The sequence below is a fragment of the Dreissena polymorpha genome, unplaced genomic scaffold (assembly GCF_020536995.1).
Source record: "Dreissena polymorpha isolate Duluth1 unplaced genomic scaffold, UMN_Dpol_1.0 chrUn001, whole genome shotgun sequence".
Lineage (NCBI taxonomy): Eukaryota > Metazoa > Mollusca > Bivalvia > Myida > Dreissenidae > Dreissena > Dreissena polymorpha.
Genome location: NW_026273315.1, coordinates 2,138,767 through 2,164,109, shown reverse-complemented (window position 1 = coordinate 2,164,109; position 25,343 = coordinate 2,138,767). Strand labels below are relative to the sequence as shown.

General features: G+C 33.9%; 1 protein-coding gene across 1 annotated transcript in view; it reads right to left on the bottom strand.

The window, feature by feature from the left end:
- Positions 1-17,831, bottom strand: part of LOC127863167 (uncharacterized) — a 34,447-nt gene extending 16,616 nt beyond the window's left edge. The window contains exons 1-3 of the mRNA XM_052402551.1: positions 17,794-17,831; positions 14,595-14,671; positions 3,725-3,970 (exon numbers count right to left, since the gene is read on the bottom strand). Coding sequence (XP_052258511.1) covers positions 3,725-3,970; positions 14,595-14,670 — 322 coding nt within the window. The 5' untranslated portion in view covers position 14,671; positions 17,794-17,831. The remainder of the gene's footprint in view (positions 1-3,724; positions 3,971-14,594; positions 14,672-17,793) is intronic.
- Positions 17,832-25,343: the final 7,512 nt, after the last annotated feature.

The following is a 25,343-nucleotide window of genomic DNA, read 5'->3' as shown; positions in this document are numbered from 1 at the left end:
CGTAGCCAATCAGCTTTTGAAGGTGTAGCCCAGATTCCTTTAAACCCATCGGCATTCAGATTATTACATGAACCGATTGCTGAAAATGTATCATAAGTAGCTGCATTTGCAGTTGTAAAAAAGCTAGTTCTACTAATATAATCCTTCAAATTGGAACAGAGCCCGAATGACATGTTTGAGTTAAATTATCAGTACAATATTTCGTAACTGCATCTTGATCATCGGCATACTATTTAATATTAGGAGTTGAATCATAAACTTAACTATTGAGTTTTGTCCAACTGGGTGTTTCATTTCTGCTATACTGTCTAGGGTAAAGAAAAACAAAAGTTATCCTTTTAATGACCCCCCCCCATGTTTAAATCACCAGTCATCATATTTGGAGACTTTGAAAATACTCGATGATCTACATAATTTTATATAGATCAAACCAAGTTTGAAAGTAAACATCGATGACTTTTTTAGCATATAAATGTAATCGATTTCATGATGCTGGCACAACCACAAACAACTGAAACTGAATGAACCATGGAGAGATTCAATATTGTTACCGTCAGCTGAATCTGTTAATAGCAACTTCTAAAACAAATTACATTTATCGTTGCATGCATTTGTCTAAAATAATTTGAAAATGAATTAACATTTATATCAATGTGATTCGTATTACAGCCTTTTAATTTCTTAATGTTATTCCAAAATTTTAAAAACTCGGATCTACTCATATATTAAAGACGGCAAATGTTTTATTGAAATTAAAATTAGCTTCCTCTTACAATCACCTTATGAACGCCTAGATTCTTACAAAAATTAACGCGTTTTATCATTTGGCTGGTTATTAAATAATTGTGTATTTTGCTTTTTTTTACAATCAGCGTGAACCATAGCGTACCCGATTGTATTACATGTTTATCTTAACTTATACTAAAGGGTCGTTTTCTTTGGACACGAAATAATATCCGATAAATTATAGACGCTATCAATCAACAAAACAACATCTAAAGAACCGTTCAACAAAGCGTGTGTTAGTAGGTCAAAATTTGCGATGAGTTTTGTCACATAATTATGTAGTTATGTAAATTTACTACTACGAACTATATTCCAATTTATACGGTCATATGTATTGCATAGAGTTGTACCGTTATTATTTAATTTCCGTTAATATTCAATTGTATACTGACCTGAGGCTTGCGCAGAGCTTTGTTTTTTGCTTGCCCACTTGTCTGCTGTTTCTGGGTATATGAGCGTGGTTGCGGTTGTTTGGGTGCTGGCTTTCATGGAAGTTTATCAACTGCAAATATTTCATTTTATAATATTAACGATTCCATTTGACAGTTGCTCTTAAATTTCTTCTATCCGAAAGGGACCTGTTTACAGTTTGGCAAACAATTGCAATTTAAAAAAACATTGATCGAATAGTGTAAAATAAAAGAGCTTTTTATGCAAAATAATTTGAAAAATACGCGTATTATTAACATAGCATTTAAATCATTGCCAACCAAAGCAGCATCAAAGGTTCGGTGCTAGTTAGTTGGTTATGCTTTCGAAGGTCACGGTTTTGAATCCCGATTAGCGTAAAATTTCCTCAACCAGTATTTCATGCTATTTTAATTATTTAAGACCATTTCAAATAATAAAAGAAGTTCTAGTAAAAAATATTAACTGTCATTTAAAAAAAATCAATATTTGTGAGCAAGTCAACCATATCATGTCTTTTTATGCTTATAAATTGGACTTGATTAAGGTAGTTTTGAATTTAAATGCATGTATATATCAGGTTGCTTAACAAATAGAGAAATTATGGTCGGTGGCATTTGACAACATGTGATGTCATGCAAGTCTGATTTGGCGTATGAAAAGGCCCGGCTATTTCTGCTAACCAAAACCGCTTTGACATTTTAAGGCTTATCAATCCATATGTTGTCTTATATTGTATTTAATTGTATACCCCTGCTTGCATGTACCGAAGTAAGCTTTGTCACATTTTGCTGTAAGCAGTTTTCTAAAACATGTTCTTCTCTAAAAGAAAACTGTTCTGCCCTTGGAAACATACTGACCTTGGTCTTGGTAATCAGAATGTGGTAGCCCTTGGTTTCTACGACTTGGCTTGGGAGGAAAGCTAGATGGTTGACCTTGGGATTGTGTGTGGTACCCTTGAGAATAGTTTGCATAATTCTGTTGCATTATCATAGCTTGACATTGACCTGTAGGGAGAACGGTGCCCCCACCCATAGGGTTTCCTTGGTAATATACAGCTGAAAATGTAGAAAATTAATGTTTTCAATACTTGAGGGGTTTTATGTAAACAGGCGGAACATGATCCGTAAGGCTCCCACCTGAGACGCGAATGAAATAATATTATGCTGAGAAGATGAAGTTTATAAACAAAGGTACTTTATGAAACAAATATATTTAATTTATAAGAAACTATGTCAAACTTCTGATGATCGAACATATTTCCAACACAGAAAGAAAATGTACTTTTTTAAACCTTGTATAAATGTATGGTTATCTCTTGTAAAAGAGGCTGTCTCTACAAACGTCAATAGGTCACTTGTGAATTGTTTATAAATCAACTCGAAATATTCCGTATCAGCTGCTGAGATACCACAAATCTTTCTGTTTCACTGGGTTAATCACTGTCAATATCACTCTGCAAAAATCATCATCATCATCATCATCATCATCATCACTACCACCACCACCATCATCATCATCATCATCATCATCATCATCATCATCATAGAAATAAACTTCTGGTAAATGGTTGTTATAATCTTTAACCTGTGTTGAATGGTCAAACTTCAGCCAAAATTACAAACTTAGGTAACACATTCCGGAATGGCATAAATGTGTTCTACTTACCACCAACAATTTCGAACTCTTTTGTGATATTAGCATGACAAACATTGTGAGCAAGTTGTATGAAGATTGTGGAAATGTTACATCAAGAGAGATAATTATATTTCAATATAAGCTATTCAAGGTAATGTGCCCGCCCTTTGTGGCAATTCTTTTCAATTTACCGACACATTGGTTCAAGCAATTTTTAGAACAAATGTTCTGACCAAGTTTGAGGAAAATTAAACTACAAATGTAACTAACTGGGTTAAGTGTTAAGAAGCTTTTTCTTAAGTTTGACCCAGGGACCGTATTTTTTTTATCTCACGTGTCCCAGCTTCAAACAAGACCGAGATATCATTAGGACAAATGTTCTAGAGTTCTAGATTGTAAGCAAGGTTTCACTTAAGCCTGATTAAGATATATGATATAAGATACACTGTCGTTTGTTGGCGATGTTTTTTAACGGACCGAAACCATTTTTAATCTCCACCTAGCTATCATTAGGAAAAATGCTGTCCTGCTTTTAAAGTTGTGGCAAAACTTTGAAATGAAAATACTATATGTTCCGATTAAGTAAACTGAGGTCCCTCAATCAGCAGGGAAGCGGACAACGACAACAAGCAGGGAAGCGGACAACGACAACGAGCGAAGCTTTGTATTGTAATGCGCATTGGGAGGTTAGAGGGTTAGGGTAAGGGTTAGAGTTAGGGTTAGGGGTCGGGTTTGGGTTAGGGTAAGCCTTAACCCAGGGTTATCTCCCCTATACCAGGCCTCGCTCGTTGTCGTTGTCCGCTTCCGCTTCCCGAATCAGCAGGTCAAAAATGGTGGTTAATAAATAAAGGAAATAGTCGGGTATAAAAAATCTAAGATAGTATGACTTTACCTGTTGTTGATGTTGTCAATGTTTCTTGATTTGCTATATAATGTGTTGTTTGGTAAACAGGACGTGTTTGTTGAAGCTCTAGTGGTGGTTGATGATAAAGCTGAGGGCCTTGTTGTTGTTGTAGATTGGGTTTGTAATGGCCTTGTCTCTGTAGTAAGTTTGGATTTTGATACAAGCGATGATCAGGGCGATGAACTAATGCAGGTTGTTTTCTTTGTCCTCTTGCTTGATCTTGAAAATTGCCCCCTAAAACATTTGTGTAATTAAAAGTAATGTAATGTATGTATGTATGTATGTATGTATGTATGTATGTATGTATGTATGTATGTATGTATGTATGTATGTATGTATGTATGTATGTATGTATGTATGTATGTATGTATGTATGTATGTATGTATGTATGTATGTATGTATGTATGTATGTATGTATGTATGTATGTATGTATGTTATGTATGTATGTATGTATGTATGTATGTATGTATGTATGTATGTATGTATGTATGTATGTATGTATGTATGTATGTATGTATGTATGTATGTATGTATGTATGTATGTATGTATGTATGTATGTATGTATGTATGTATGTATGTATGTATGTATGTATGTATGTATGTATGTATGTATGTATGTATGTATGTATGTATGTATGTATGTATGTATGTATGTATGTATGTATGTATGTATGTATGTATGTATGTATGTATGTCTGTCTGTATGTCTGTATGTATGTATGTATGTATGTATGTATGTATGTATGTATGTATGTATGTATGTATGTATGTATGTATGTATGTATGTATGTATGTATGTATGTATGTATGTATGTATGTATGTATGTATGTATGTATGTATGTATGTATGTATGTATGTATGTATGTATGTATGTATGTATGTATGTATGTATGTATGTATGTATGTATGTATGTATGTGTATGTATGTATGTATGTATGTATGTATGTATGTATGTATGTATGTATGTATGTATGTATGTATGTATGTATGTATGTATGTATGTATGTATGTATGTATGTATGTATGTATGTATGTATGTATGTATGTATGTATGTATGTATGTATGTATGTATGTATGTATGTATGTATGTATGTATGTATGTATGTATGTATGTATGTATGTATGTATGTATGTATGTATGTATGTATGTATGTATGTATGTATGTATGTATGTATGTATGTATGTATGTATGTATGTATGTATGTATGTATGTATGTATGTATGTATGTATGTATGTGTATGTATGTATGTATGTATGTATGTATGTATGTATGTATGTATGTATGTATGTATGTATGTATGTATGTATGTATGTATGTATGTATGTATGTATGTATGTATGTATGTATGTATGTATGTATGTATGTATGTATGTATGTATGTATGTATGTATGTATGTATGTATGTATGTATGTATGTATGTATGTATGTATGTATGTATGTATGTATGTATGTATGTATGTATGTATGTATGTATGTATGTATGTATGTATGTATGTATGTATGTATGTATGTATGTATGTATGTATGTATGTATGTATGTATGTATGTATGTATGTATGTATGTATGTATGTATGTATGTATGTATGTATGTATGTATGTATGTATGTATGTATGTATGTATGTGTATGTATGTATGTATGTATGTATGTATGTATGTATGTATGTATGTATGTATGTATGTATGTATGTATGTATGTATGTATGTATGTATGTATGTATGTATGTATGTATGTATGTATGTATGTATGTATGTATGTATGTATGTATGTATGTATGTATGTATGTATGTATGTATGTATGTATGTATGTATGTATGTATGTATGTATGTATGTATGTATGTATGTATGTATGTATGTATGTATGTATGTATGTATGTATGTATGTATGTATGTATGTATGTATGTATGTATGTATGTATGTATGTATGTATGTATGTATGTATGTATGTTGTATGTATGTATGTATGTATGTATGTATGTATGTATGTATGTATGTATGTATGTATGCATGCATGTATGTATGCATGTATGTATGTTTGCATGTATACGCACGCACGCACGCAAGCACGCAAGCACGCACGCGCGCACGTACGTACGTACGTTTGTATGTCCATATACTAAGTCATCGGGTCATATCAATTTGAATAACACAATTTTCATCCAAGATTGATAAAATTTGGTCTGAAAATTAAACTGGACACTCTTAAAGCCTATTTTGAATAGTTCAGAAACAAGGTTAACATGTCGAGTGTTAGGCGAAACCACCTTGTTACTACTCTACAGGCCCCCTTTATACCCCATTATTTATAAAACATAATCAGAATGTGATCTTGACAATATCTTTTCATGGTGTGAATCAGGATCACGAGATTGCAAATACTAAGTCAAACAGGTCAAATTTAAGAACAACATAGTTATTACTCTAAAGGCCAAATTTATGACTCAATATCTGTGACATTTAGTCAGAGTGTCTTTCTTAGCAATATTCACGTTGAATTTGAATCTGAGTCACATAAACAAAAAAAGTTACAATATAATACCTTTTAATAGTACCACTCTGAGAGGCATGCGCAAAGTAGAGCTTACTGGGTTTAAGTGAGGCTAGTTCGAACTTACTTCCAAGATGGCGTAGTTTTCGTGATTTACATGAAGGTGTAGCGGGTGAAAAACACAAAAACAACACCATCTTGAAAGTAAGTTCCATCTTAACCTCACTTAAACCCAGTAAGGTCCAGTTAAATCAAGCCCCCCCCCCCACCCCACCCCCCACCCCCTAGAGGCAACCATTATAACTCAATCATGATGAAACATCTAGACCAAGTTTAATTCATGATCATATGCATTCAAAACTTGGTCACTAAGTCAACTCTTGAACAAACCTTGTTACCAATTTAGAGGACGCATTTATTGCTCAGCCTTGACGAAACTAAGAATGTTTATTTTAATGATATATACCACAGGTTTGTATCTGGGTCTAGATAATTTGTATTCACATCAAATCTTTAAAAACTTTCTACCTCTAAGAGCAACATCTATGACCTAAGCTTGATGAAACTTGGGTAGAATGTTTATTTTTTGCAATATCAAGGGCAAGGCCGACTTTGGGTCAGGTGAATTAAAACACTAGGTCGCCAGATCAAATCGTTTTACCTCTCTTGGGGCCAAACAAGATAAAAATTAGAATGTTTCTCTTTATTTTATGCTGTATCTGGTTTAAGTGTGATCAAAAACTAAATCACTCGGTAAAGTCTGTAAAAAATCGAGACCGTGAACACAATTGAACTATTTTAGTGCGTGATCGTGCACGTGTGATCCATCGTGTAGAAACATATGAACAGCTAAACAAGCTCCGCTCCAATGCCAATAGATCATACGCATCGGTCGCCAGCGTGAAGATTGCCTGAACGAACATTGTCCACTCTTTCTTCGCTGTACAGTATGTATATATCATTCTCGAGACTTGACCATATAACAGTTAAACGTGATCCACATGCTTGTCATTTCATATCCAATTTACAGAATAAACACCTTCACATAAAATAAATGCCATTCAGTGATGTTCAAGCATTATCACGATCAAACATTTAAAATCCGCTTTGATAGTGATTTGCTATGCCTCATTGCCTATGTTCACATTAATATGTTTTGTTGTCAACCTTTCAAGATGCTTACTGAACATCAACCGTTATCTTTCTGCTAGTCGGAAATTTAAATACATACATTTCGTATAGATGCACTAAATCAAAATCGTATTAGCATTGAACGTACACAACACAAATGAACGTACTCTGTATTTCTACGTTGTATCACAGTACCTAATATTTATTGTAACCTAATTAATGTCATCATATAAATGAAATTAGACCAGCTTATATACATTAACTGTTATTATGCCTCTACGCTGTATCACTGCTCGTCCGAAGTATTTGTATTCTGATATAATTATATAACTGTAGTATTCTCTTGTGTGTTTTTTTTTTTTTGTAGCTGTATAATTTCTTGACTGGCGATTTACTACTACACTGTTATAATGCATGTAGCAAATTAATTTCACACTCTCTGACTGATTAAGTTTGTCTTGCTCTTGATAATAGTGCTGTATATATTTTAGGTGTATTACTGTATGATAGCGCTAACTGTCTACACTTCTTTTCAAATGAGAGTACTAATTACATGTACATATAAAGCTTCACATGTTACTCATGTTATATGAACGTTAAAACCTACTCATGTATGGCGTTATAAAAATGTTTATATATATGTATATATATATATGTATATGTATGTGTATGTATGTGTGTATGTGTGTGTGTGTATGTATGTATGTATTACATGGTTCTGTATTATTAGTTCATTGACATAATGATGCTAATTATAGTGTCTTCTTGTCGTGTATGTGTTTAACGGTGTGTGTTAAATGTATCCGTGTACGTGTGCATATGTGTTACATGGTTCTGTATTATTAGTTCATTGACATAATGATGCTAATTATAGTGTCTTCTTGTCGTGTATGTGTTTAACGGTTTAACTGTCGTGTTTTTTCTTAAAATACTATTCTTCGCACATAACTTTTTATTACATTAAACGGATCTATATAAAATATATACTAATAAAAAATAACACGAATCACTTTAAATTAATATAACCAAAATAAGACCAGCTTATAGTCATTTATTGTTATTATGCCTCTACGCTGTATCACTGCTCGTCTGAAGTATCTGTATTCTGATATAATTATATAACTGTAGTATTCTCTTGTGTGTCTTTTGTAGCTGATGTCTATGTTAGTAAAATTAATATACAGTATGTAACTTATACCACAGCTCATGTAAATTACACAATTACACAATTTCATCTACATTGTCTGTTGTTGTGTGTTATATGCACATTTTTATAGAATAATGTTATTTAGTTCTCTAGCGTTATCAAATTTATAATTGAAATTATGATGCTCAAATTATTATAAATTTTTCAATGATGGGGCAACGCGAAGTAAAACTATCACTAACATTTCATTCATATCTGTGTGTTTTTTTTTTTCTTGTGAAAAAATGCAGACTCTAATAGAATTTTACATTGCCTATGTATATTCCAAATGCGGACCCTTCATTTCGTTTCTGAAGGGCTGCTAGTTTTGGATTGTCAAAGTATATAAATTATAACGAATAAGTATGGCAATTAATTGTTGAACACTCCATCGCTTCCATATACGGACTCTACATTTTTTGTAGGGTCTGTGAAACTGGAAGCTTATAATACCATATAAAATACTGTTTGTCTCTGCTGTTATCTTTTTTAATGATGTCATAGTTAATCCCTTAAAATAATACTGTTAATTCAAACGGACTTATAAGATCTGTTTTGTTAATGGATTAATATCTTCTATAACGTATTATATCTGTCTATTCATGTGAACCGTTTTGTTAGCGTTTTTGTTTTTGTATATTTGAACGGTTAGTTCCTCCTAAATTGTTGTCTAGCATGGTGTAAACAACTGCAATATCTTTATTATAACAGTTGACACCTAATTTATGTATGAACATAGGATCGTATTACATAGGTGTACTGTATGTTGTAAACACATGTCTTTCTTTTAAATATGTGTCGCTTGTGCTTTGCAACCAATAATGAATAAGGTATTATTTTTATGCTCCCCATATATATATATATAGTTTGTACTTCCGTACTTCCTTCCGTCACACTTTTGTTACAGTTTCTCATAGCGCCTTCACAATTTAACCGAACTCTTACATGTTTGGCATGTAGGTGCCTTGCATGGACCTCTACCTTTTGATGAGGTTTGACGTCACTGGGGTCAAGGTCAAGGTCACCCAGGCTAATAATAGATTTTCCGTCACACTTTTGATGCAGTTTCTCGTGGCGCCTTCACTGTTTTGCCGATCTCCTGCATGTTTGGCATGTAGGTGCCTTGCATGGACCTCTACCTCTTGGTGAGGTTTGACGTCACTGGGGTCAAGGTCAAGCTCACCGAGGCTAATAATAGATTTTCGGTCACACTTTTGTTACAGTTTCTCATAGCGCCTTTAATAACTTACCGCTCTCTTACACATTTGGCATCTTTTGATAAGATTTGACGTCAATGGGGTCAAGGTCACTGAGGCTAATATATTTTTCTTCATACTTTGATTGCAGTTTCACATAGATGTCCTTGTTGCAACTTGTAAAAAGAAAATCATTTATTTCTATATACTGTTCATAATGATCGTGTTTGTCTGTACATTACATAATTTGTATCACATTTACCATTCACTCTGTTTCAAATTTGCTTTCTATCCTTTCTTACTACGTTGTATATTCCTATCATGTAAACCTATTAAGTGCAGTTACTTTCATTAATACACCCACAATTTCCTTTAACCACATCTATGCTTCTCAAGAAGCTATTCACGTAATTATTACAGCACTTACGAATTATATTGAATGACCGACCTTTTTGCATAATGCCTTACACTCTTATCTACGTCTTATTATATTTTTTCTTTTGCGCTTTTTACTTATTTCTTGTAGTTCTGCTTTTTTATTATGCTTTTCTCTACATGGAACCGATAATTTGACCATATTGACCATACTGAGCCTTCCCAGAGTTTACTCCCTGCTCGTGTTTATTTTGTTTGGCATGACAGCTGTTTACTTGTTCATTTTGCTCCTGCTTCGTATATCATGAGCAAAGGTCAGAAAAGAATAGCTGTCATGTCCAACTTGCGCATCAACTACTTTTTGCCGCTAGCAATCACCTTATTTTATCTCGTCGCTATCCTTAATATTCCCGTGTTTGTAAAATCTTTGGCTGTTAATATTGATTCCATGTCCGAGTGCCATCTGACAATACAGACCTATGTACGTATCAGTCCGACCAGTCACAAAGTTATGCAAAATATCGTCTTCTTTTTTCGATTGAATACAGCAGTTTTTGTGTCTACTCTTTGCCTATGGCTGCACTGTCTTCTCCTGATTATATCCGGTGATATCCACCCAAACCCCGGGCCATCAGCTAGTGCTTCCTCATCATCACTTGAATCCCACAGTTACTCATCATTAGATATGTCCAATTTTCTAAAGTCTTCTCACAATTTGTCGCTAGTTCACTATAATGTGCAAAGTCTTCTTCATAAGTTGGATTTGCTAGCTGCAGAATTAACACCATTTGATATCATCACTTTCTCCGAAACGTGGCTTTCAGATTCCATTAATAACGACCAGTTATTTATACCAGGTTTTTGCCTACCTATCCGCCGCGACCGAACTCAAAATGCACACGGCGGAGTTGCTGTATATGTCAAAGATGGTATTCATTTTACTCGAAGACCAGATCTAGAGATAACTAATCTTGAGGCAATTTGGTTGGAGGTTCGACCTCATTCTAATAAACGAATTTTAATCGGAACTTTTTATAGACCACCCAACTCAGATAACAATTATTTCTGTAAAATTGAAGACTCAATCGGGCTGGCAATAGATACCGGCATTAACGACATTGTAGTTTTGGGCGATTTTAATTTAAACACCCAACTTGATCAGGCTAAACGTAAAATTGACTCCATCTCGCAACAGTTTGCACTCGACCAATGTATACAGGATCCCACCCACTTTACTGAAACTTCGTCATCTATTATTGATCTCATATTTGTTTCAAACAAAGAGTCTGTCATCTTCTCTGGTGTTGGTGAACCATTCCTTGATCAAACTATAAGATATCACTGTCCCGTATTCGTTATTCTTAAATTTAAAAGACCATCATCGCTATGTTACAAACGAAAAATTTGGAAGTATGACTCAGGGAATTACGACTCTTTTCGAAGCAATTTATCAAACATTGAATGGAATAACGTATATAGTGACAATATCGACACATTTACTAAAACTCTTACTAACACTGTACTTGCCACTGCAGCTGATTGTATACCAAGCAAAGAGGTCACTGTTCGCCCAGCCAAACCGCCATGGCTCTCATCGGAAATAAAACTAAAAATACGAAAACGAAAACGTGCTTATAGGAAAGCTAAAACAACGAATTCCACATCTAATTGGACTAGGTTTCGTGTACTTCGTAATGATGTAGTCTCTCTTGTCCGCCTCGCCAAATCAAATTATTACGACTCTCTTGCATTCAAACTAAAATCCAACAATTACTCCTCGCGTGATTGGTGGAAAGTCCTGAAATCTTTCCTAACAGTCAACGTTAGTAAAACTTTACCCCCACTTGTCAACATCGCTGGCGAACTGGTCTTTGATGAACTTCAAAAAGCTGAAGTACTTAATAATTTCTTCGCTCAACAGACATCTTTAGATGAGTCTGGTCACGTTTTACCGGAATTGGCAACGATTGAAAATCAACAGACAATTTCGTCTATAGTAATAACCGCTTGCGAAGTTAATGACGTTCTTATGAATCTGCCTTTGGGTAAAGCCTGTGGCCCTGATGGTATTAATAACAAATTACTTGTAGAGGCATCTCATGAACTAAGTCAACCACTTTGTGATCTCTTTAATATGTCTTTGTCGTCGTCAACAGTACCATATGATTGGAAAACGTCAAACGTTTGTGCAATATTCAAAAAAGGGGACGTTTCCATTCCCTCGAATTATCGCCCGATTTCACTTCTGAATACCATGGAAAAAGTACTAGAACGGATCATCTTTAAACATGTATTCAACTTTTTGCGTGATACTAATTTTTTCACAAGATTTCAATCCGGATTTATGCCAGGTGACTCTACTGTCAACCAGCTTACATACCTCTACAACACGTTTTGTAAAGCACTCGATGATGGATTGGAAGTAAGGGTAGTTTTTTTCGATATAAGCAAAGCATTCGACAAAGTCTGGCATAGTGGCCTTATATTAAAACTGAAACGCGCCGGTATCAAAGATAAACTTTTGAACTGGTTTTCTAACTATCTGTATCAAAGGCGTCAAAGGGTAGTGGTTCCCGGGGCCTCATCTTCCCTAGCCAAATTAAGGCTGGAGTTCCACAAGGCTCCATTCTTGGTCCCCTATTATTTCTTGTATATATAAATGACATTGTAAATGACATTCAAGCTCATATAAACTTATTTGCAGACGACACTAGTTTATTTGTCGTTGTTGACAATCCTAATTCTGCAGCCGCTGTTCTAGAGCGCGATATAGACAAAATTGCAAAATGGGCCGATACATGGTTGGTAAAATTCAATCCATTGAAGTCAGAATCACTTGTTATATCGCGTAAGAGGGACAAACCCTATCATGCTCCTATCAATATGTACGATACTCCGATTCCCGAAGTGAATAGTCATACACATTTAGGCATTATTCTGTCAAATGATGGAAGCTGGCATCAACACATTGAATGTATTAAATTAAAGGCCTGGTCACGTGTCAACCTTCTAAAAAAACTTCGCTTTCGACTTGACCGAAGATCACTTGAAATAACTTATTTCACGTTTATTCGACCTATTCTAGAATATGCAGATGTTGTATGGGATAATTGTACAATGTATGAAAAAAATGATTTAGATAAAATTCAAACTGAAGCTGCCCGCATTGTTTCCGGCTGTACCCGACTTGTGTCCTTAAATTTACTTTCTAACGAAATTGGCTGGGAAACTCTTGGCACAAGAAGGTCCAAGCACAAACTCATTCTTTTCTTTAAAATGGTCAAAGGTCTTAGTCCAGAATATTTGTCCTCACTGTCCCCACAATCAGTTGGCGAGCGATCTACAAGATCATTGCGTAACTCATCCCACTTAGATGGTGCTCGGACTAGGACTTCTCTGTACCAACATTCCTTCTTGCCCTCAACAATTGCTGCTTGGAATTCACTTCCAGACGAAGCAAAACTTGTTGATAACATATCTGACTTTAAAAAGGCCATCGATTTTAACAAATCTCGTAGTAATCCGCTGTTCTATTATGGTAAGCGAAGACAGCAAGTGCTGCACACACGTCTAAGAACTAATTGTAGTTCTCTTAATAAACATTTATTTGATAGAAATCTGGTTCCATCGCCACTTTGTCAATGCGGAAAAATAGAGGACACTACTCACTTTTTACTGATCTGTCCATCTTATGCAGCTATACGATTAACTTTAGTAAGAACTATAGAACAATACACGGATATATCACTCCGCACATTACTGTACGGAGATGATAATCTTTCAATCAGAGATAACTATGCAATATTTGATGCAGTCCATATTTTCATCGAAGGCTCAGGAAGGTTCAGAGTGGGATAACTATCGGTTCTCTTATTTTTAACATTTGTTTTCACAATCAATTTCTTCGATCATAATCACACCAGCAATATGCTTTTTCTTACTACATGGTCTCAACATATTTTAGCAATGTTGGTTCCAATTATACATATAAACTTGTTTAAACTCGAATGATTATTCAAATGATTTGTGTTTAGAATGCAAATACCGCCACTATGTTTTGTAAATATACCATTGAGGAAAGGAACCCTACTAGCCTAGCTATCGTTCCAATCCTATAAACTTTAGATGCTTGTACATTATGTTGTAAAACACATTACTGAATAAATATGTTTAAACCAATTGAACTTTCCATGGCCAGCATGATCCTTTTGTGTTTTGCGCAATTTAAGTCTTTTATTGGTCTGATAAAATAGACCTATATAAATATATGTTTACACAGAATAAAGTGTTATTTGTTCTAAAATGTGTCTTGAAGAAAACGATGTATTGTGTTTAATTATTTCGACTTTATTTACACATTTACATGTCAGTTTTGAAAACCATGTCATAAAGAGTGATTTATAGAAACAAATATTTGAAAAATATTTTCCCCATATTAATTTGCTGAGCTAATTTGCCAGCTACACTTACGTGGAGTACCTGCACCACAATACGAGCAGAACAAGGCTCCATTCACAAGTGGTCCTCCACATTTGTGACAGAACATCCTGAAATTAAAATGTTATTGTTAATGAGAACGGGACTGGCTTCATACTGCATACTGGGTTGAGTTGTTCTCTTAAGTGGAGTGCAATGTTGATAGCAAAATGATGATTTTATATACAAAGGCCGACTGCAATGTTAATCAAAGCGCCTAAGGCGCTGAAGTTGTTCGCTATTGCATAATTTAAGACGCAACTCATTTTTCAAAATTAATCGCAAGTTTGAAATCAAGCCATTCAAATTTATAAAGAGTGTGTCTTAACGCACGGGTCGAGAGGTGTGTGCACTTTTTATCATCCGATTTATTTTATAGACTTAACTTAGATAAAATAACAACAACATGGCCCTTTTTTGGCGTTCAGAAAGCATAGTTCGTATGATGACAATGGAAATGAGAACTGAATATAAAGACAATTTGCGATCACCATCATATTTAATGAATATTGTTTGAATATCGAATACCTATCTTAATAAGAATATAATTTCATTATGAAAATTTCCTGTACAAAACTTTTGATTTTTGACACCATATACTAATTCAAAATATACATAACATAATTGTTAAAAATATATAATAAATCTGCGAGCAATACTTTTTACTCACGAATTATGTAATCATAAATACAGCCCTGTTGATCCGTACTTTGTTGTTTATGCATTACTTGTTACCCTAGCAGTTCACACTGTGTCAACAACTCTGACCTAAACATGGGTATAGAGCACTAATGCGCTTTTTTCGGCATAGCTGTTTCACCTTAAATGACTTTTACATAACGCCAGCAGACACGCATGAATATATTCGAATATTTCATAGGCTGATTCGAGATAAAACCTCTTAACTTTGGCTACATCACGGTGTCTGTGCTCAGCGCAAAGGATGTGGCACTATTCAGTGTAAGGAATTCCGGACTACTTTCCGTATGTTCAAAATGTGGCCCAGTTACAATTACGCGTTTAATCCACCTCGCAGAATTTCAGGGTGAGTACTCGTTCACTAAATCGTCCGGGGAATATATAATTAACTATCGATAAACACAGTTTTGCTTTCAAGATGAGAAAACAAACAAATGGTAAAGTGATATGATAAGAGGAAAATAGTTTCATTTTCGAACCACAAAAGTTTGCCGTACTCGGTCGACACGTCTAGAAATCGTTCCTTAACGCCAGGAAAGGCTGCCCTTATTTACAAGTTTGATATTTTGATTTCAATTTTGTATCAAAAGCAGTGTGCTAAAATGTACCATTTACAATCCGCGATGAGATTTTTAATGCCCCTCGTCATGCGAAAATGGGTATTTTTCCATATGCGCCCATCATATGTATAGCCCACTCAGCCTGCGCATCTCTCAGTCTGGTCAGGAGATACATAATGAGATCATAACCCATTGGGTGATGCTTAAGATACGCTGGCCTAAATACATAAGATCTATTTCCCATTTTTGCATGACGCGGCTATGAAAGTGTGATTTAAATGTGTCGAAAGAAGACTGTGTGTAAATCAAAAATTAACATACGATATATTTCGATGGTGAAGAAATACACTCATAAAAAGGCAGGTGCGGACACATATGATGTGCACTCCCGTAGTATAATGTGTATCTACTTACACTAATACGTGTTACTCCCGTATTATAATTTGTATCTACTTACACTAATTTGTTGTTTGACAATGATAAGTTGATAACGCACATTTCATGCGGTGAATATGTGACTTACAAGTTAACAAACACAATAGTTTAACTTTTGTTTTCAATTTAACAATTTAGAAACGTAAATTGCAAACTTTATTCCAAAATCAGCATTTATGCCGACTACCTTTTAAAAAGGTATTTCTTGTTGTATTCGTTTGTGTTTTTTTATTCGGTTTAAGCGATTCTAAAGCAGTTTTGATGTTGTCTATAATATACCTGTAGTAATTGGTGAACTCATGTTCAACGTTTTATTTATTGAAAACTGTGAATTTAAACAAACTTAACCTTCTACTATTGCGTTGTTAGCACCCGTGAATACAAAAGATTGCCGCCATCTGTTGAGAACAAAAGAATGTTCCCAGAAACAGCAATAGTAGCATGCGATATGAACGAGGTTACACAACATCTCATTATATTTGTTTATCAGCATCTATTAATAGCCTCAGATGCGGTGGTTATCGTTCTTAGCATAGTTAAGAGCAGACCGACTTGCAACGCGTAGAACTAACCTTAGTTGTTCGCTAGCGAACAACTAAAAATAGTTTAATTTTTCAAAATGATATATGAATTTATGAATATGAGGACATTCAAACGTTGTAAGAACAATTTTTTGAGCTGCTGCCACTAATTGTAGAAGTGACAAAACTAAATATAAACTTGTTTCAAATCTTTCCAAGCAAGATTTTATTAAATAAAATTGTTAAAAGAATAAACCATTTGATTAAACGTTCCAAACACCCTCAGGTTTAATCCTTAAAAATTGATTTTGAAAGTGTTTGAAGAAGCTTTTTTGGAAAAGCCCTAGTTTAAACTCATCTGTTGTTGTCAAAAATGTATTATTGAGGAACATTCTAACAAACAATTTATTTTCAAGAGTCTTAATATAAACAAACAAAAAGTTTTAAATTGAAATCAGTTTGCAAGTGCATACATTTCATTGATTGCAAATTACTTTAGCGACACTATTTGTGCATCTGTATATCAGCAAGAGGATCAAAGCCCGCACGCGCTTATAATTTTGTTATATCATTTAACAGTTATATATTGTGTGCACGCTGTTTTCTAATATATTTTAGATGATGTAAAAATAAACAAACACATTTGATGTCATATTCAATTAGTTATCCTGAACCCACAACTCTTTGTCAATTATTAAAAAGGTTTTCCACAAAGATTGATTAAGTGCCGTGTTATTTGCACCAAAACATTATAAATCGAAATGGTGTCTGCAGTTGAATGCAGTTTCAGGGGTATCATGTTTTAGACTGAAACCAAGGAATTTTGTCTGGTTCATAATTGTCTCACCATCTTTGACAAGTCTCAAGATAAAAAAATATCTGTTACATATAACAGTAACATGATTTACACGTCATATATGTACACAATTGATAAGAGTTGAGTGTTCCAGTAAATAAGTAAAATGAAAAAGTACTCACCTAATTATTGTTTGAATCGAAATCGAAACTAAAATCGTACTTTGAAATCTAAAATCTTATTCTGAACTTTACTTTTAAGGCCAAACCAATTCGAATTTGATTAAGTTATGTTTTCATGAGATCAGGGGCTGGTATGGCCAATAAGAATAAGTGATATCAAAACACTGATAGTGTAGCGAGTCTGTTTTAAAGGGGCCTTTTCACAGATTTTGGCATATTTTGAAGTTTGTCATTAAATGCTTTATATTGATAAATTTTAACATTGGATTTAAAAAGCTCTAGTAAAAAAATCAAGAATAAAATTTTAAAAAAGTACCTTCAACAGGACCCGAACCACTGACCCCTAGAGACCTTGAGTAACAGTGTACCACTAAGACCACTCGGCTATCCGTGCACATACAATGACGAATGTGTTTTATACTTTATATAAGCAATCCTCGTTGTTCCACAAAATATAACGACAACAACCGAACTCTCCAAATTATTCAATCGTTTTGCGTTGCAACGCTTTATAATTTTTCAGGTTTTAAAATCGTCAAAAGATGCATATAAAGGCTCTTTTAGAGCATGGTAAATGTTCAGTATTACTGTTTCCTCACAAATATCATAACGTAAACGAAAATTTGCTAATCTGAAACAACTTTTTTATTTATTTTGTCAATTTACCAAAACGTGAAAAGGCCCCTTTAATTATGTATGGATATCAACAAAATGAAATATCACGATACCGATATTGATGTTTTGAAACTTGACGATATTTCTATACTAATACTTAACTTCCCAATACTGTATATTTAATTACTAACACTTAGTATAAGACTACAAAACGTAGTGCAGTACATGCATTATGATATAAAAAAATCAAAGCGCTGAAGGCACCGCTTTTTTATGCTCTTTGAACGTATTTAATGTTTAATTTTTTAACGAAGGCAAATCGACAGGCCACGAAAAATGCAAACACAAATGTAATTTATTTTTAATTGTCTACATTGATGAGATTTTGAAAAAAAACAAAAACATCAAAATAAAAATTACTCCACTTACGATTACAGAGACGAAAAAAGGAATTCAACGTATATCTAAGTTGGCGCTAAGGAAAAGTCTGTGAGTCTTACATAGAATGAACCACATCATAATTCAAATAATAAATGTATTGGTATCAACGAATATTGTATAAAATTACCAATCAAACCACATTAAAAAATATTCAATATTTTTCGCCTAAAATTAAATGCTTCATTTAATGTGTTTCTTTTTTCTTTTTTTCATGTACTGGCATTAACACGTCTACTCTCCCGTACGCAATCAATATTTTGATGAACGCACCATTTACTACAATGTTTAAGTTGTAAATTAAAGTATTTTTTTCTATAGTTTCAATGGGTAAAAACTTTCTCATCGTGTGCATTTATTCCGATGTAAATTGTTCATCATCAAATACTACATGTACTGAAATGCACGTCTATAATTAGTTACATCACCTGGTCTGTTACAACACGCACGCTTTTCATGCGTGGAACTTAACAGACGGCAGCAACAACTTCGCACTAAAAAAAACAGGTTTTTAAAGCGTACGAATGGACTTGAATCATCAAATAGTAACACATGGCTGTAGAAAAGCGAAATATACATGTACTAAAATTAAATTGCTACCCCGTAGATTCTTTAAAGGTTGTTGTTTTCAAAACTTACTCGCCATAGGGATTCAATTGCTCACCATTTGATTTTAACTTTTCATAAGTAACTATTGTGTACAGTTAAAAGGTGTGGGGATGATGCCCGACATGTATTTAATGTACTGTATTAGTTACCGTTTTATATTGCGTAAATGGTAAAACTGTTATTATTTGTTAAATCTGCGGTAAACGCTTACTTCATTGACCCACGTCAATCAAAAATAAAAGTTGCCAGTTAACCATGCCCTCAGAAGCGTTCATAATCCGATTAGACGGCGAAAATTACAGTTTGACTAGAAAGTAATATCGTCAAGCTATCTGTTATCAGTGGATTATCTATTACCCAATGGGGCGTTTACGGCGATTACGCGTCGAAAAAGGTACATTTTGCACCTTTAAAGTGTGCGTGTGTGTAATTTAAGTTTATTTACAGGCCGTCGCTGAGTGTTCACGTCTACCTTATGTACAGACATGCCCCTGTGATCTTTCAGGGAAAAATATTTAATTTTGAGCCAAGGTAGGTCAAATTTTACTCGGCTGCCCGGGTATTCGCCAAAAAATTAATTTTGACCCAAATTGACCAGTACACGGTGGTCATTTATACCTTAATATGCACTGGTAGACAATTTAAACATAATTCATGTCTGGTTGCCCTTAAAAGGACAAGATCACTCCGCACAGGGAGTGCTGACAAGTAAAAATAACTTCTTCCCGCTCCTCGCGCGCTGCGCATCTTTTATGGTCTATCTAGACGCCACAAGCCGTCGACCCGAACCCCAGAACGACTTCCCCAGCACTTTGATTGTTCTGAGTACCGCCGTCCTGGAACACTTCCATTATCTTACTAGGACCACAGCCTCGAAATCTTGGCCTGTATATGTGCCCATGTTCGCCCCGCCCGTCCTCTACTCTGCCAATGCCGCTGCACCCGTCCCTCTAGAAACACATTATCCACATACGGACAATAACCATTCCGTTTGGCGATCCTTCCAAGTTCTGGGAGTCAGTCAGCAAGTCAGTGAGGGGACGTCCGTGTCGAGTGATGACGGTACTGGCTGGACAAACAGAGCCGTCAGCAGAAGTTCCCCTAATTGTTCCTCCTCAGACGATGTACTATTGCATCCTAATATTTTATTAACGCGCAGTTTTCTTTCGATAAATTCAAATCATACTTTAAGAGTCGCGTCAGGCGAAAATGGGTCTTATGCGCAGTCTGGTCTAGAGCTGCGCCGTCCGCTATAAATCACACAAGGTTTCGTGTTATCATTAGGTATTTCCTGACCAACTGCGAGATGCGCAGGCTAGACAATAGCTACGCTAACCGCATATGGCATAAGACCCATTTCGCATGACGCGGGTCTATAAAAATATCTTTGTTTTTAAATGGAACATCTTAGCACATTACTTTTCGATAGATAATTTTGTCAAACTTTGCTATTTACAGCAAACTGGCAAATTTCGGTAGCCTATTCAGTCTTTCAAGAACGATTTCCATACCGACTGAACGAGTACGGCAAACATTTGTGGTAAGAAAATGAAACGATTTCCGTCAAATCATGACATTATATTAATTCGGTAATTTTGTTTGCTTATCTTGAAAGCAATTTTGTGTTGTCAAAATTTATCGATAGCCCATAAGGTCTTCCCTGGACTATTTAGTGACCAAGTACCCAGTCAAAATGCGAAGTATTATTTATAGACATATATCACACACAATAATATCGAAAGTGATCAAAACAAACAGTTTTGTTGTTTTCTGTTGAGTTTTAGCGAATATGGATAAATTATTTGCATTTGTCCCGAATTTTCCCAATTAACTGCGTTTTACTTATCATTATAAAACAATCATGAAATTGAATTTATATGCATATTGAAAAAAAAAACATAAAACATTTTTCTTTTAATATTTTTTTGCTTTACACAATAAAATAATGTTTTATTGATCACTTGTCGAAACTAAAATCTCTTCAAGAGGAAGTTTTAACTACTAACGGGGCTTCAAAAGTTGGACATGTTGAAGGGTAGAGGACATAGAGGATATTTGTTAGATTCGATTGAATATCGGTTTTATTTCACGAGTGATCATATAAAACAATATTTTCACGAGTGGCGCAGCCACGAGTGAAAATATGTATTTTTTATGATCACGAGTGAAATAACATCGATATTCCATCGAATCCAACACATTTTCTTTTTATTTTATGCTTTTTTCACCGTTAATTTACATTGTAAAAGAGTGTAACTGGATAATTTCGCTGGATTAATAACGTCATTTCGTCGAAAAAACAGTGAAAAATATTGATATTTTTCACTGTTATTTTTCACTGTTTAAAACAGTGAAATATCAGTTTTATTTCATTGATATTTCTCTATAAACCACCAGAAAGCATAAAATAAAGACAAATACCAGCCATCTCTACTCGAGGCTAAGTGGTAAAAGAAGGATCACTCAGACAGAAAAAACAAGGCCCGCAGACGCTCTAAAGCATCGCCATGCGGGCTTTCTATTATCAGGAATAGTCGAAAAATAAAACACTGCTGAAAACGGATGAACTGGGCAAACGATAGCGGAACGCATTCCACCTAATTCATGTTTTTGAACTATTTCCGCTTTCCATGTGTTATCAGCGTAAATAACATCTTATACACCCAATTTGTCGACAATTAAAAAAGTTCTCATGCATTTTTGAATTTGAATTGTAATGCCTATGTGCGAATTTATACTTCAAAATGTATATGGGGATGAGGGAGTTGTTCTCTTTAATTGCGTACAAAGTTGATAGCAATTGCTTTCATATGCAATCGCTGACTGTCATGTTTAAACATATGTAAATATCCAAAATGATATATAAGTAAATCAGTAAAGAACATTTGTAAGAAAACACTAGTTGAGCAGCTGTTACAGATTGTAGAAGTGACACAACTAAATATAAAATTGTTCAAAATCCATTCAATGAAGATTTTATTAAATACAAATGTTTTTAATCAATATTTGATTACGTTCGATTTGATTATAACGTTCAAACTCCCTCAGGTTTAATTAAATGCATTATTTCTAGAGGATTTCAAAAGTGTCTGAAGACACTTTCTAAAAAAACATAATTTAAATTCATCTGTTGTTGTCAAGACGTTATAATTTGGGAACAATCTAACCAATAATGTCGATCAAAAGTGCTCATCTTAACGAACAATAAGTTTAAATGGCAAGCAGTTTGAAACTTCAACTTTTCAAATATTTAAGTACTTTAGCGACATGATTTGTGCATCTATATATCAGCAAGAGGTTCAATCCCCGCATGCTTTTATCATTTTGTCATATCATGGTAACTATTAAATATTGTTTGCACGATGTTTTACAATATAGTGTAGTTTATTCAAAACAAATACTTCTTTGTGTTACATTAATGGCATGTAAAAAGTATGTATCCTGATTCCAAAACTCTTAGTGTATTATTAAAAGGGTTTTCCGCAAAGATTACTACGCGCAGTGTTATTTGCACAAAATTTTTATTAGCTAATGTTTGCAGTTAAATGAATTTTCAGGAGTATCATATTGTTTTCGATTGAAACCAATGTTTCTATCTGGTTCATAATTGTATTACCATCTTTGACATAACAGTCTCAAAATCAATACATTCATTTCATTTAAAATATTATAGTAACATTCTATAAACATCATAGTATGTACAAAATCGATAACCGTTTAGTGTTCCGGTAAATAAGTTAAAAGGAAACGTACTCACCTATAAATGAACAATACTTTGAAATGAAATCGAAACTGAAATCGGACTTTGAAATCTAAAATCTGACTCTGCACTTTACTTAACTGCCAAACTATGTAATGTTTTGATAACGATTTGTTGACAGGCCATCAGGGGCCGTTACGGTTAATCAGAACAGTTTGTGATATCAAAACACTGATAGTGTAACAAGTTTGTTAAAAGTATGTTTTGAAATCGTCAGAATGAAAGGGTTCGACACCGATATTGAGGTTTTGAAACTGTGATATATTTCAACTATACTGATGCTGATAATAAAATGCTTGTTAATTTCTGTTTATAACTTTAGACTTAGAATTCAAGCAGAATTTAGTGAGTCCATTTTTTTATATTAAGTTGACACACAATTTTAAATTAATAAAAATAAAAAGATGGGCACACATCTCATTTGAAGTACTATTCGCCAAATAAAGTTCTAAAATATTCAAGTAAACTGTGATAGTCCACGTATAGTTGATAACAATCATGTACCATCAAAGTGTATGCTTATTCAGTTGATAAACAATTGTGATATTTGGAGTCTGAACTGGTAAGACCACTATTTATATCACGAATAAATGAATATCGAGTGTTATCAACCCTATTTTCGAGTTACTTTTATCGTAATTGGTTTTCGTCGTAGCTGTCTAAACCGGGTTTTACTTTTCTCGACTTGTGTTATTGTCAAATACAATCTTAAACAAGAGGCCCCAAATGGCCATGTGTCGCTCACCTGAGAGACTAAGATGGAAAGAAACAAAGATAAAAACTCTTCAGCAAATATTTCAAAGTATTGATATGACAAGACTGACTTTAAAAAAAAATGTGTTTTAAAGTATTCACGATAGACCTATATAAAAAAAAAAAAAAAATAATATATATATATATATATATATATATATATATATATATATATATATATATATATATATATATATATATATATATGTGTATATTTTAAAATGCAAATGTGTTAGCTGTATTACATTTTTTCACTTCTATTTCTTTAATTTTTCAAATTCTTTACCCCTTACGTCTAGGAAGAACAATAATCCTACTTAATTTCTCCTACTTGGTCTCATCCGTAAGAGTGGTAATTGGGCATTGCTCAAATAATGTTTAGAAAATATACAGCACGTATGATACCCAAATGGTTTAAATATTGAGGAGCTTATAAGCATGCTTAGCTGGATAATTAACCATTTGTATTTTCCGTTGTGCATTCACAATTTAATAATAATAGTAGAAAGCACATACATGCATGTTTCAAAGTATAGCTATTTGAGTTAGTTGTTGCCAGCAAAGGTCTTATTTGTTCCAAGTTTGCTGGAATATTTTGTGTGCGGTTATTAAAAACATGCACAGTATGACAATATGATATGTTAAAACCACCTTAACGACTTTTTCTTGAATAGCATGATCTGTAAATTAACAGTCAATGTGATTCTATATGTGCTAATAAAGCTGTCAAAAAAAAACTAGGTAAATTTGAAGTTTGTTTTCGTTTCATAGCATCTCAGAGAGTTATAATTCTGATGCTCAGTTCGCCTATTGGGTAGTTAATTTGTAAAATAACTGCAATCTATATTTTTTATTTGGTGTGCGTCCGGTGCTAGGTTCAGGCCCAATAAATCTTTTACAACATATCATTTGTCGGTGTCACCGTAGGATACATGTTGAACACTCCTTTATGAATATAAGCTGCGCCACTCGCGAATATACTAATGTCTCTTATCACTCGTGATATACCAAAGTCAACAAATACAATCTTTATACTATCTCGGCATGATTGGGGTATTTACACTTAGTATATGCCGATTTATTCAAGAGGCATCATGATCTACTAGGTTGTTTAAAGAAACTTAAAACAAAAGGACAATACAAACGGGATCTTTAATATTTAATAATTAAATTATTATTTCATTCGTATGAAGATGTGCATTAAAAACTATTTGTGTTCTTTTGTATAATAAAAATATCCAACAATATATTTCATAAAGGGAAATTTTGATAACTTTTAGATACCGTTTTGTGTGTAATTGAGTCTTGTAAGAATTCATAACAATGTTGTTATGTTGTTTGCTTCAGAACCACTGTTCTCGGCAATGAAAGCAAA